Raw genomic sequence first — 14,367 nt, 5'->3', positions numbered from 1 at the left:
GGAGTTCGAGACCAGCCTGACCAACATGGAGAAACCCCATCTCTACTAAAAGTACAAAATTAGCCAGGTGTGGTGGTGCATCCCTGTAATCCCAGCTACTCAGGAGGCTGAGGCAGGAGAATCACTTGAACACAGGAGGCGGAGGTTGCAGTGAGCCAAGATTGTGCCATTGCACTGCAGCTTGGGTGATAAGAGTGAAACTCCGTCTCAAAAAAAAAAAAAAAAAGTGGAAGAGGGAGGCAGAAGAGGTCAGAGTGATATACTGTGAGAAGAACTTGACTTGCCTTTGCTAGCTTTAAAGATAGAAGGAGGGGATCAGTAACCAAGGAATGTGAGCAGCCTCTAGAAACTGGGAAAGGCAAGGAGTGAATCCTACCCAGAGCCTAGAGAAAAGGATGCAGCCCCGCCAACCCCTTGATTTTAGCCCTGTGAGGAATGTGTCAGACTTTTTTTTTGCCGGTAGGAGACAGGGTCTGTTGCCCAGGCTGGAATGTAGTGGTGCAGTGGCTCACTGTAGCCTTGACTTCTCTGGTTCAGGTGATCCTCCCACCTCACCTTGCCGAGTAGCTGGGACTATAGGCGTGCACCACCATGCCCAACTAATTTTTTTTTCTTCTTTTGTAGAGACAGTGGTTTGCCATGTTGCCCAGGCTGGTCTTAAACTTCTGGGCTCAAGCTATCAGCCCATCTCAGCCTCCCAAAGCGTTGGGATTACAGATGTGAGCCATTGCACCCAGGCTCTGTGTCAGACTTCTGACAAAATAAATTTGTTTTGTGGTAATTTGTTATAGCAGTTGTAGAAAAGTGTAATACATTGACTAATACAATATCCAACAAATAGTGCGTTAGAAAATGGGTAGAGGATATGACCAGGTGATTATAGACATCCAGATGGTTACTAGACATATTAAAAGGCACTTGTTTTCATGGCCTTGGAGATGGATGAGCTAACCCAGGGAGAGAAAAGAGCAGAGGGCTGAGAAGAAATGGTCAAAAAGATACGTGGAGAACTTACGGGTCAAGTGGATGAAGAAGAGAATACCCAGGACCAAGCACAGTGGCCTAGACTCAGGCTACCTGTGCTCATGTGAATGGATGTAGTTTTTTGTTCACATGCTGTGAAATCGTTCCCTCTCAAGAGCGGCTCTGGGCTATGCTGACCTGGCCTTGTAGCCTCACCCTGTAGAGTAGGGTTGTGTGGACTCCAGATGTGATCATCTGTGAAGATCCATAAAAGAGAGTTAAGCCTGCAGAATCCTGAGTGCTGTACTTCTGGGACTTGAATCTGAGGGGATATGGCTGCAGCAGAATTGGGAATTGACATTTTCAGTACCCTGGATTCCAAAGAAGACATGAATGGGATTTGTCTAATTCAGCTAGTTTATTAGAATTTCCATTTCTTGTCTCCACATCCCCACCATCCCCCTGGTTTGGCTTCAGGTCTTGGCATACCAAGTGCCAGTATTACCAGCCTTTTCTCTACTGACTAGATTTGGTGGGTAGGGGTCGATGGTTACCCAGGCATTTGGCTAACACCTTTTGGAAACCCCTGGTAAGGGAAGCCTTGAGGGTCGGGGAGGAGAGATGCTTCTCCATGTGGGCCCAAGGACAGTGCTTACAGTGGTGAGGGGTCAGGATGTCACTTGCTCTCAGACCTGCCTCTGGCTGATCCTGGGGACCTGAAGCTTTGGGGAGAAGCAGCTGGGGAAGAGCAGTGTGTTGAGAGCTCTGAGCCCTGTGTTGAGACCTTTGAGGAAATGTGCTTACAGGGGCCTCTACTAGGCTTCTGGCCTGGGCAGGGTGGTTCTTCCCTGTGACTGTGGATAACCCCAACCTTGCAGTCCCTCCTCTATGGTCTCCTGCTTTGGGTTTTCTAGGGTGCTCTCTTTTTTTGGCTGAGGATGAGGCTGAAGCCTTGTCCTTTCTCTTGTCTGAGACCAGAACCTTAGAGTTTGAGGGTTCTCCTGGGCCTGGAGATGGATAGTTCATACCAGCCTCCATGTGTACAAATGACCCTTGGAATGGGACCTGGCTCACCATCTTCCCCTTCATTTTCTCCCCTCTTTGAGGTCCTTGTTCTGCCCTGCCAGACTCCTGTGACTGAAGCTGGGAAGAGGATTGGGAGTGATGACAGTGGGAGGACTGGACAGGCTGAGGTACTGTGCCCTGAACTTTTTGAGGATGACAACTTGAAGAGTGGGGGCATGGATTGGGGGGATGAATCTGCTGTGGTGGGCAGGAAGGGAGTCCCCAGGAGTCTGGAATTGTGGAGCTCAGAATAGGGGACCTGCAAAATGATTGACTTGGTCCAGGGGCTCTGGAGGCAGAGCTCTGCTGCAGTTTCTTCAGCCTGAGTTTCAACTCTCTACTCCACTGCCAGGCATGGATCCTAGGATGGGTGAGCACCTCTGGGACAGTCCCTCTCTGGGAGTGTGGGACTTCTGCCTTAACCCCTGGGCACTTCTGTCCCTTGGGTAGACCAGGATGAGTGTGCTCAATCTTCACAGCTTCAGCTAGGGTGGGAGGCCAGGGCACTGGGTGTAGGGGATCCACTGCCGGAGGGCTAGGGCCTTGGGGAACTTCTCTTTGTTGCACATTTCTCCACACAAATTCAAGGTCAATGTGTAGCTCTGGTAGAGGAGTACAGAGTGACCTGGGGGCTGGGAGCTCAGTGGCCCAGTGGTTCTTTCTTTGCTCCACTGCTTCCCCATCAGGCTTACAGTTGCTTTGGTCTGCGATAGGCTCACTTATGTGGGACTTTGAAACAGAGTTTGAGGATGGACTGGAGCCCCCACCTGGGAACACAGGAACACAGTTTTCTTTTTGCCCCATTTCCCCTACAGTAGACTGAGAATCAGACCAGACTCCCAGAGGGCTGACTCCATGCAGGTCTTGGGGTGAGTTACAAACTGGGTGCTTAGAGGCCCAGGAGTTCTTTCTCTTTCGTATGTTCCCATGTCTAGCTTCAGAATCAGACAGGACCCCCATGGATCTAACTCTGAATGGCTCCGGTGCAAGAGCTGGGAGTGGGCTGAGAGCCAGAGATGGAGACGTAGAAACCCAGGAATTCCTGGAATGCTCAGTGTCCTTCCATGTAGCTTCTGATGTAGTGAGGGCTTCCCCAAGATTGACTCTGTGTGGTTCCATAAGGGAAGTTGGAGATGCGCTATGAACAGGGTCTGGGGAATCAGATGCCCAGAGGTTCTCTTTCTGCCCCATGGTCTCCCACAAAGTTTTGGATTCAGACAGGACTCCCTGGAGGCCCATTACTAGAGACTCCAGGAGAGGGACTGAGGGAAGGCTGGTAGGTGAAACTGGGTCTGCAGGGACCCAAATATTTTCTCTACTCTGCATGCCCTTCCATGGTGTCTCAGATCTTGGTGGGACACATTCAGGGCTGGTTCCAGAGAGCCCTGGATTGAGGTCCAAGGCTGGAGACTCAAAAGCCCAGAGATTTCCTGAGTTTTCTCTGCATTCCCACTGGGGCTTATATCTGGATGGATTTTCCAGGAAACACTCTCCCTGGAGTTCTGGCAGGGAGTCCAGGGGAGGGCAAGGGACTGGCATTGAAGACTCAGAGGCCTGAGGTTTCTCTTTGTATCCCATGGTTCCCAAGAAGTCCTTAGATGTAGTAAGTCCTCCTTCAGGGCTAACTTTTTTGGGTTCTGACAGAGAAGCTGGGAATTGGCAGGGGGGTGGCATCAGAGGCTCAAAAGCCTGGGGCATCTTTTTGTGTCTTGTGGTCTCCAACCGAGTCTCATATCCAGGGAGAACTTCTAGGGGGCTGGTTCCAGGGGACTGTGTGGGTACCTCAGCGCCAGATAAAACTCCCTTGTGGTCCACAGGGAAGGGCCTCAGATGGAGGGGTAGTGATGAGACAGAAGGAGAAGATGGAGGTGGAAGCAACTGAGGATCGGGGGCCATCCCTTCTAGATCTTCCATAGTATGGGCCTCATGGGTAGAAAACTGGGCTGAGGAGTGATCCCGGGGAAGCAACAGGTTGGACCTAGGTAGGAAGGCAAGCTTGTTGAAGAAGACAGAAGAACAAACAGACAACTTCAGAGGAGAGGGGCCACCTGAGCTCAGCAAGATGGCCTCCAAGGACTCGCTATGCAGAGAGGGGAGACCCCAGAAGAGCTGGCTTTTTCTCTGCTGCCGGTGGTTGCCTGATGCTATCTTGTGCCTCACAGGAAAGCTGGTCAGAATCTGGAAGATGGGGAAGGATCTTGAAGGGCTCGCGGGCTGCATGACTGTTTGCTCTGGTATCCCTGTGGCCTTGAGGAGGCCCTCAGAACCACAGGATGGCTGGGGTGGGGCTGGAGTGGCTTGCTCTCCAGTGGGAGCTGCTTTGATAGGAGAACATGGCTTCAGTGGATCCAGAGATGCCTTGTCTTCCACCTCTTCCTCCTCTTCTTCCCCTTCTTCCTCCACTTCTGATTTCTGCTTGCACAGGCGATCAAGGAAGGCCACATGGTGCAGAAGTGGTAGGTCCTGGGAAGTAGAGAAAGATACTCTCAGGCATGAAGCCTTTTTGGATACACAGGGTTTGTTACAAGGCACTCAGTCTGCTCCATATCCAAAGTGGACAGTTACTCACCAATCCCACGTGTGGTCAGTCACCTACACAGCTGCTCATCTAGTATTAATGGTCATTACCCAGTCCTCATTTGGAGATCACTATTCCCTCACATAGCCCTATATCTAGAGTCCATGGTCACTCACCTGGCTTCAAATCTAATGTCAGTGGTTACTCACCCAGCCTCACATCTAGGGCTTATAGTCACTCACCTGGGCCCACATTCATACCAATGACCTCACATGTGGTGTCAGCAGTCATTCATCCAGCTGTACAGTCACAGGTCACCCACCTTGCCTTGCACCATATTCCCAGAGCACCAGGGATGAAGCTGTCGCAACCTCCCAAGCTGCCACCATCTCCGAATCTGCCAAACCATGAATAAGAATAGTGTCACCAGATTTCCTGGACTCTGGAAGCAGCTGCTGCCGCAGTGTCTGCAGGCTAGGGTATGGGTCAGTTGGCCCCAGAGAAGCCCCATATCCCCCTTAGCCCCGAGCAGGTCCTCCAGCAGCCATTCCATTTCCCTTAGCCTTGTGGCAGTTTACCCTGAGGTCATCACTGCATCACAGAACAAAGAACTCCCATCCCCCACAGAGGCCCGGGCTTAACAGCCTTCTTCCTGAATTTAGAACCAAAAAAAATTTCCTCCATCAGGCAATTCCTGCTTCACTCGGTGAAATGTGGGTGATCCCCTTTTGATTGCCCAGTTCAGAATTATGCTTCAGGCATTGTGGTTAAGTACATGGATTCTAGCACCTAACTGCCTTATTCAAATCATAGCTCTGTCATTTGCTACCTGTGAAAACTCAAACTACTTAATCTTTTCAGTGCACTGAAATGAGGCAGTAGTTTGATAAGATATCATTATCTTTATTTTATAGATATTTATTATTACTGTTATTTTCAGACAGCATCTCACTGTGTCACCCAGACTGGAGTGCAGTGGTGTGGTCACAACTCACTGCAGCCTCAACCTCGTGGGCTCAGGTGCTCCTCCTGCCTCAGCCTCCTGAGTAGCTGGGACCACAGGCATGTGCCACCATGCCCAGCTAATTTTTATATTTTTTATTTTTGTAGAGACAGGATCTCTCTATATTGCCCAGGCTGGTCTTTACTCCTGAGCTCTAGGGATCCTCCTGCCTTGGCCTCCCAAAGTGGTGGGATTATAGGCGTGAGCCATCTTGCCCAGCATGTTATTTTTAGAGGTGGGGTCTCATTGTATTGCCCCAGCTGGTCTTGACCTCTTGAGTTAAAGAGAGCTTCCCATCTCAGCCTCCGAGTAGCTGGGATTACACGCATGGGCCACTGTACCCAGCACAATAATATTATTACTTACTACATAGGGTTGTTTTGAGGATGTAAAAGGTAAAGTAGTGGTTACTCTTCAAAGACTTTCCTTTCCGTCTAATTAGGAATAAATAGTAACTTCTCTTAGAAGCAAAATTTATTCAAATACCTGTGCTAACATTCTTAAATATCTGCTAGCCATAATAAAGAAGTCAATGTACTTTATGTTCTTAGTTTCCACAGTTTAGCCTAAATATTTGCCCTGGCATGCTTATATCGGTCCAAGCTAGCATTAGGTCATAGCCTGTTCCTCTTCTGTATTTGAAGGTGTTTTTACCTTTCTCAGCATTCGACAAGTTAACTTCCTCCTTCCTTTGTTCTCCTCTGCCTTTGCCTCTTTTTAAAAAGTTCTAAGTTGCTAGCCAGTCAGGACAAATACAGAATGTGAGGTCCCGTTACAGCCAATGGAAACCGGACACAGCAGTAGGGTGGATGTGTCAGGCTATAAATGACCCTGCCTCCTTTGTTCGGTATACTCTTCATGGCAAAACTGCTGGCGAGTGTACCCTTTCTGCAGAAAGTAAAAATGACCTTGCTGAGGAAATTTAATTTATATTCAAGTGCTATTTCTTTATGGCACCAGGGAACAAGCATTTTTAACAAGGATTAAATGAATAAATGTGAATGCTTAGAATAATTCCTGGTACATAATGTATGCTGTATTAAATTTCTATTTAAAGTTTCTGATTATAAGCTTCATTCTGTCTTTAATGGTTGGAAGCTATCCCCTCTTATGCTTATGTCAGCTGTGAACTGTGAAGCATTCATGTTAAGGATGACAAATAAATATGCTTTGCCTTTCTTATTTCCTCCATTTTCCCCTAAAACCACCACTTTGTTCCATGTCGGCCCTTCCTTTCAGGGCCACACTTCAATCCCTGTCCTCATTAAAAGCTAATTTGTTCTGGTGGAAAGTGTGCTGAGCTGAAAGTGAGGAGACTTGGGTTCTCTAGCTCCATCACTGATCCACCACATGATCTTGAGAAACCAAGAGAGGTTTCTCCTTTGGTACCATGAGTTGGACTAGACTGATTGATTCATTCATGCAACATTTGTTGAATGCCTATTATGGACCAGGTATTGTGCTCAGACTTGAAACTGGAGAAGGAAGATAGAGTCTCTGCACTAAACTAGGTCCCATTTCATTGGGGGATCAGTGAAGTAATAGATAATGAAAATAGAGATATGCACAGAGTATTATGGGGCCAGAGAACAGATACCCACCAGTCCGAAGAAGGAGGTTGATGGTGAGGGGTGCTTCCCAGAGGAGATGATTCATGCTTGATTTGAGGAACCAAGAAAGTGAGGATGTAGTGTAGGGAGTGAGAGGACAATCAGGCAGTAGGAACAGCCTGTGTAAATGTGCTAGGGCAGAGAAACTATGACCCATTATGGAAATTGAAGGTATTTCAGTGTGGCTCTAGTTTTGTTTGGGGGTTGGGGAAACGGTAGGAGATGAACCTAGAAAGACAAGATCACAAAGCCCCTGTACACCCAGCTAAGAAGTTGGAACTCTGTCACTTTTCAATGTGAAACCACTGAAAAGTTTTAAACAGGGAAGTGAGAAGATGAAGTTTGTGTCTTGGAAATAACATTCTAGTGAGGGTAGAGACACGAAAGGCAAGAGGTTAGGTGAGTCTTGCTTCAGTTAAAGAAAAACTGAAGTGAGACTGGAACCATGGCAGTGATGGTGGGCATGGGGAATATGGATTCAAGTAGAATTGCAGAGATAAAATTGATTAGACTTGTTTACCAATAGGATGGGTTGGGGGAGAGAGTAAATTGAGGGTGACTCCAAGATTTCTGACTTGGGAAACTGGATGTTTGTTGGTGCAATTTCACTGAGATAAGAAACAAAAGACCTGGGAACCAAGTTAGGGTGGTTGGGGGGTGGTGATGGGTTCCATTTTAGATATTTGAATTTGAGGTTCTGATGTCACCTCAAGGTAAAGCTAGGCAAGGGACAGATACATGGATCTGAAGCTTGGGAGAACAGTCTGTGGGGAGGGGTGGATGTAGATTTGACATCTAGCAGCATATATGTAGCAGCTGAAACCATTGAAGGGCATCAAGATGAGCTACTTATGTGTAACATTTGGTCCAGACAGTGCTTTTTAACTGTGACCAACGGTGTTTTTTTAGAAAAACCTGAATGAGTAGCCACTATTGTAAATCAGTAGATTGTATATAATATTATTTCCAACTTAAAATCTGGCAACACTGGACTTACGTTCCCACAAAGTAAAGGCTATTTGGAGCTAAGTAGCAATTGCTTCCTCTGGAATGAACTTGTGCTCTCCAGTTCACTGCAGTTCTCACCCTGTTTTTAGAGTAAATGCCAAGACTGAGTATGGTGACTACTCACACCTGTAATCCCAGCACTTTGGAAGACCAAGGCAAGAGGATTGCTTGAGACCAGGAGTTCAAGGCTGCAGTGAGCTATGATCATGCCACTGCACTCCAGTCAGGGCAACAGAGTGAGATCATGTCTCAAAAAAAAAAAAAAAAGTTTAATGCCAAAACTAAGGGCTAGTTACTGTTGATCATTGTGCCTGTGATTTTGTTTTCTTCCACTTGTCTATTTTTACTAATTTATATTATCTGTGTGGTATTTGAATTTGCAACCACTAGATGAAGAAGGTAAATTGAGTCCTGATGGAAGACAGAGAAGGAAATACTCAACACTTATTCTGTGCTTGTTAATTTACATTATGGCAAGATAATTTACCAGTTTCTGTCTCCTACTCCTTGCCAGATGGGATGACTAGTAGGATAAAAAGATAACTTTGCTCAGTTTTCTTCCAGGAATACTGGATTTCTTGTCTCATATGATTGTTTGTCTTTTTGGGACAGGGTCTCACTGTCACCCAGGCTGGAATGCGGTGGCGTGATCTCAGCTCACTGCACCCTTGATCTCCTAGGCTCAAGTGATCCTCCCATCTCAGCCTCTCGAGTAGCTGGGACTACAGGCACACACACCACCGCACCTGGCTAATGTTTGTATTTTTTTGTAGACAGTGTTTTGCATTGTTGCCCAGGCTGGTCTCGAACTCCTGGGTTTAAGTGATCCACCTGCCTGGGCCTCCCAGTGTTGGGATTATAAGCATGAGCCACCACACCTGTCCTGTCTCATGGGATTGTTGGTGGATTTTGTGTTTCCAAACCAAAAAAAACCACCCAGCTAAACTAAATTCCCCTTCACACAGAATCTGGATAAAGTTGTATGACAGTGGAGCAATCTCAGCTCACTGCTAACTTCACCTACCGGGTTCAAGCGATTCTTCTGCTTCAGCCTCCCAAGTATCTGGGATTACAGGCGCCTGCCAACATGCCTGGCTAATTTTTGTATATTTATTAGAGATAGCATTTCACCATGTTGTCCAAGCTGGTCTTGAACTCCTGACCTCAGGTGATCCGCCCACCTCAGCTTCCCAAAGTGCTGGGATTACAGGCTTGAGGACACCACGCCTGGCCATGACTTCTGATAGGGAGTGCTGATTTAATGGCTTTGGGACTAAGCATCTAGCACTTTGTCTTGGGAACTGCAGAGATCTAGTGTGCATACTTGGCAGAGATGCTATGAATGTGCCTGCCTTTGAATGGACCATCATATGGATTTAAAGAAGGGTCATCCCAGGAGCGACCATGACAGACTGAAGACCAGAGTCTCTTTTTTTTTTTTTTTTCCTTCCTTCCTTCCTTCCTTCCCTTCCTTCCTTCCTTCCTTCCTTCTCCTCTTTCCTTCCTCCTCCTCGCCTCCTTCCTTCTCTTTTCTTTACTTTCTTTCTTTTTTTTTTTTTAAAGATGGAGTCTAGTCCAGGCTGGTCTCCAACTCCTGGGCTCAAGTGATCCTACCCACTCAGCTCCAAAGTTAAGGGATTACAGGCCTGAGCCCTACACAAGCGCCCAGGGCTATTTTCCTAGTTTTTTTTTTTTTTTTTTTTTTTTTTTTTGTCAGTGTACAACATGCTAAAGAGGGAAATGGGCCCCAATAAATAGTTGATATTGGTTGTCTTTCCACCCTAGTAAATGGGGTTGTGAGCCAGATCTAATTTAATTTAGAAAAATTAAATAATGTAATTTTGTTTGCTCCTCCGTGATGTGGAACACATTTATACTCGAACATTTATTATCTCATTTAACCTTTTTTTCTTTTCTTTTCTTTTCTTTTTTTTTTTTGTTTCTGGCTTAAACAACAAGCATTTATTTCTCATAATTCTGGAGGCTGGGAAGTCCAAGATCAAGGCCCCCTCAACTTCTTTTCCCCTCCACCCCCAGCAGCCAGCAGGTCTCAGAGGAACCAGAAGACGTCAGATGGTAACTTTTCATCATCAAAAACCATCGCATCCGTTCTACTTCTGTCTTGCTACTGTGGCTGGTGCCCCTCTGGAGACCTCCCTTGACTCTCCCAAGCTGCAATGAGTGCCCTTATCACTGCTTCCCCAACCCCCACACACAGCGCTTTTCACAGTAGGTTGTAACTTGTGGCTTAAATATGTCTTTTCAGACGGAAGGAACCTGGTACCCAGTTCACTGCCCCAACGTCAGTAACTTGCGCTTAGTTTCTGGTTAGGACTCAGCACCCTCTGGGTGAATGAACAAACTATGAGCATGGTTTCTGGGAGAGGCCCCTCCCAGTATGCCCAGGCACGGAGCCTATCTTGGGACAGGGCCGCCAGTGGGCGCTCTCAGGCTTCCTAGCAGCGGCCTCCGCTGGTATCACCTCAGGAGGCTGAAGGTGCCTTCGCTTCCTTGATATGAGAGCTGGGCATTTAAGCTCACAACCGAGATTCGGGCGGAGCGTCCAAGAGGCCTTTCCGCTGCAGGACCCTTCCCCACCTCCCGGGCTCTCGGGCTTCTGGTACCCGCGCCGGATCTCCGGCGTCCTGGTCGAGCATCGACGCGCAGCCACAGCCTCCATCGAAACTCGCGGGTTCTTCCTCTGCACCCTCCCCTCTGCCTTTCCCTTCTCCTGCTACTCCTCTCTCCTGTTCCGCCCTCTCCGTAGGGATGTAGTGTTCAACCAGCTCCAGTTGCCACCTGGGCTCGGACGGGTCTCATAGAGTGTCTGAGAGGCCCAGCGTCCTGGCGGTGGCAGGACTAGTCAGGACAGTGAGATCTCACGGAGCCGCCCCTCCGTGAGGGGTCAGTTTCTTAAACTCTGCTTGTGGGGCCGACGTCCACTGGAGGGATAATGCCCACGGTCCTGGGGGAATTGCTTCCCAGGGGATGAGGGAGTTTTGAGGCCCCAGTGCCCCTGGTGGTCCGGTGGGAATGGGGAGTAGGAGCCCCAAAAAGGCCCATGGGGCAGAGTGTCAGCGGCCAGAGGTGAAATGGAGCCCCGAGGGGCAGAAGCTGAACCTGCCCTGCCGGCCCAGGATGGCATCTCGGAGGCCGAGCCATGGTGAGGCCTCTGGCAGACAGGAGAGACTTCAGGCTTCTAGAAGGGAGGAGCGTCTACAGCAGCTGCCTTCACATCTAGGTATTGGCACATGACTGCGTTTTGTGAGGGGCTCCTGTGTGTCAGGTCCTGTGTTTGATAGGAACTCTAGCTATGTCCCGCTAGAGGTGGTAGGAAATGTTGTTTCTTTTAAAATTTTCTCCATTATGATAACATTATATACTGAATTTGGAAGATGTGAGAAGGTAGAAGGAAGAATTTCATCAATCTCAAGTTTCTATATTTGTCGTTTCTATAGCAATTTGATGTATTTATTTCCAGACTTTGTTACTCTCTTTTTTTTTTTTTTTAAGACGGAGTCTCCCTCTATTGCCCAGGATGGAGTACAATGGTGCAGTCTCGACCCACTGCAACCTCTGCCTCCCGGGTTCAAGTGATTCTCTTGCTGCAGCCTCCCTAATAGCTGGACGTGCCACCATGCCCAGCTAGTTTTTTTGTATTTTTAGTAGAGATGGGGTTTCACCGTATTGGCCAGGCTGGTCTCAAACTCCTGACGTTGTGATCTGCCAGCCTCAGCCTCCCAAAGTGTTGGAATTACAGACGTGAGCCTCTGCGCCCGGACTTTGTTACTCTTATTTTTATATTGTTTAAATCCTATGTAGTGTTTATTTATTTTATTTTATTTTATTTTATTTTATTTTTGAGACAGAGTCTTGCTCTGTCGCCCAGGCTGGAGTGCAGTGGCTCGATCCTGGCTTACTTCAATCTCCCTCTCCAGGGTTCAAGCAATTCTCCTGCGTCAGCCTCCCGAGTAGCTGGGATTACAGGTGTCCCCCACTGTGCCTGGCTACATTTTTTTTTTTTTTTGAGATGGATTCTCACTCTGTCGCCCAGGCTGGAGTGCAGTAGCATGATCTTGGCTCACTGCAACCTCTGCCTCCCTGGTTCAAGCGATTCTCCTGCCTCAGCCTGCTGAGTAGCTGGGATTACAGGCGCACATCAGCACGCCAGGCTAATTTTTGTAGTTTTAGTAGAGACGTGGATCGTCATGTTGGCCAGTCTGGTCTTGAACTCCTGACCTCGTGATCCGCCCGCCTTGGCCTCCCAAAGTGCTGGGATTACAGGCATGAGCCACTGCACCCAGCAACGCCTGGCTAATTTTTGTACTTTTAGTAGAGACAAGGTTTCACCATCTTGGCCAGGCTGGTCTCAAACTCCTGACCTCGTGATCCACCTGCCTTGGCCTCCCAAAGTGTTGGGATTACAGGCGTGAGCCACTGCGCCCAGCTCGTAGTGTTTTTTAAAGGTAGGAAAGCAGTTAACATTTTGTTATAAACCTTTTCTACACTCTGTAAACTTCCTAAACTTTTTTTTTTTTTTTTTTTTTTTTTTTTGAGACAGAGTCTTGCTCTGTTGCCCAGGCTGGAGTGCAATGGTGCAATCTTGGCTCACTGCAACCTTCGCCTCCCAGGTTCAAGCAATTCTCCTGCCTCAGGCTCCTGAGTAGCTGGGATTACAGGCATGCACCACCAAACCTGGCTAATTTTTGTTTGTTTGTTTGTTTAGACAGAGTTTTGCTCTTGTCGCCCAGGCTGGAGTGCAGTGGCACGATCTCAGCTCACTGCAACCTCTGCCTCCTGGGTTCAAGCAACTTTCCTGCCTCTGCCTCCCAACTAGCTGGAATTACAGGTGTCCACCACCATGCCCAGCTAATTTTTGTATTTTTAGTAGAGACAGGGTTTTGCCATATTGTGCAGGCTGCTCTCAAACGCCTGATCTCAGGTGATCCACCTGCTTCGGCCTCCCAAAGTGCTAGGATTACAGGCTTGAGCCACCATACCTGGCCTAATTTTTATATTTTTCGTAGAGATGGGGTTTTCCTTGTTGGCCAGGCTGGTGTCAAACTCTTGGGCTCAAGCTATCAGCACGCCTCGGCCTCCCAAAGTGCTGGGATTACAGGTGTGAGCCACTGGCGCCTGGCCTAAACATCATTTTTAATGACTACGATATTTTTCCAAAGGGATATACTGTAATAATTAACCATTCTATTTTATTTTATTTTTTTACTTTTAGATAGTTTCCAACTTTTGATACTGTAAGACTTGCTTAATATCTATACATAATTTATATTTTGCTTATTAGCATTTTTTAAAAACTTATAAAATTTGTCATGAACTTCAGATTATTTCCTAATCCTGAATTCCACACTTGGATCACTGTGCTTCTGTCTCTCCTTAGGTGAATTACCCACTTTTGTAGTTAATTATTTCAGCATTGACTTCTCATATGAGCTTCAATCTCATAAATCCAGTTGCTTGATAAACATCTCCAAGCTTGATTCCCCATAAGTACTCAGACCTAACATCTTCATTATTTAGGGCATTATCATCTGTCCCAACCTGCTCTTCCTGTTGTATTCCCCAAATCAATTAATATCACCTAGTCACCCAAGCAAGAAACACAGGAACCATTCTATGCTGCTTCCCCTTCATCCTTCCCAAAAGTAGTCACCAGATTTTGCTAATTTTAGCTGCAGTTTCTCAAATCTGCCTCTCCTCCCACCCTTACAGTCACTCTGGTAGTTCAGACCCTCATCATTTCTCCTGTAATCTGTGCAGTAGTTGATCTGTAGCTGATCCTAGCTGATCTCTGTTCCTCCAGCTTTGCCCATCTTAAATCCTTTTCCCTCACTACTAACAAAGCAGTCTACCAAAAACAAAACTGACCATGTTTTCCCCTCCTTAAAATCCTTCAGTGAGGCCGTACTGCCTACATATGGTATACAAAACCATCTACCTCCTGATATCCTACTTCTTCAGCTTCTCTTGCTCTGTCTTGCTCTGCATTTATTACTGTAGTAACAGAGGATGCTTGAAGTTTTCCCCGAGTCCCCCGTGCTGTTCAGTGTGTCCATGTCTTTGCTTATGATTTTGATTTCTTGCTATGGAATGCCCCACCACTTTTTTCCACCTCTTTTTTTTTTTCATATCCTGATCGCATTATATCTTGACTAATTCTTTTTTTTTTTTTTTTTTTTTTT

General features: G+C 47.1%; 1 protein-coding gene across 1 annotated transcript; it reads right to left on the bottom strand.

Moving 5' to 3' along the window:
* Positions 1-1,357: 1,357 nt before the first annotated feature.
* SPATA31G1 (SPATA31 subfamily G member 1) lies at positions 1,358-5,580 on the bottom strand. The gene is made up of 2 exons (XM_017865574.1): positions 4,869-5,580; positions 1,358-4,491 (listed from the first exon to the last, which is right to left on the bottom strand). The coding sequence occupies exons 1-2, from the start codon at positions 5,097-5,099 to the stop codon at positions 1,480-1,482; spliced, it is 3,243 nt and encodes a 1,080-aa protein (XP_017721063.1). The 5' UTR covers positions 5,100-5,580; the 3' UTR covers positions 1,358-1,479.
* Between the last annotated feature and the right edge of the window lie 8,787 nt (positions 5,581-14,367).

Source organism: Rhinopithecus bieti, unplaced genomic scaffold (assembly GCF_001698545.2).
Source record: "Rhinopithecus bieti isolate Rb0 unplaced genomic scaffold, ASM169854v2 scaffold_82876, whole genome shotgun sequence".
Classification (NCBI taxonomy): Eukaryota; Metazoa; Chordata; class Mammalia; order Primates; family Cercopithecidae; genus Rhinopithecus; species Rhinopithecus bieti.
Note: the sequence above shows the minus strand (reverse complement) of the source record. Positions and strands in the feature narration are given on the sequence as shown.

What these genes read in the sequence shown, in the direction of transcription:
- SPATA31G1 (XM_017865574.1), bottom strand. Translation starts at nt 5,099, where the DNA reads ATGGAATGGCTGCTGGAGGACCTGCTCGGGGCTAAGGGGGATATGGGG. An exon ending in GGAATATGGTGCAAGGCAAG is followed by an intron (nt 4,492 to 4,868) that starts GTGGGTGACCTG and finishes TCTACTTCCCAG; the next exon opens with GACCTACCACTTCTGCACCA.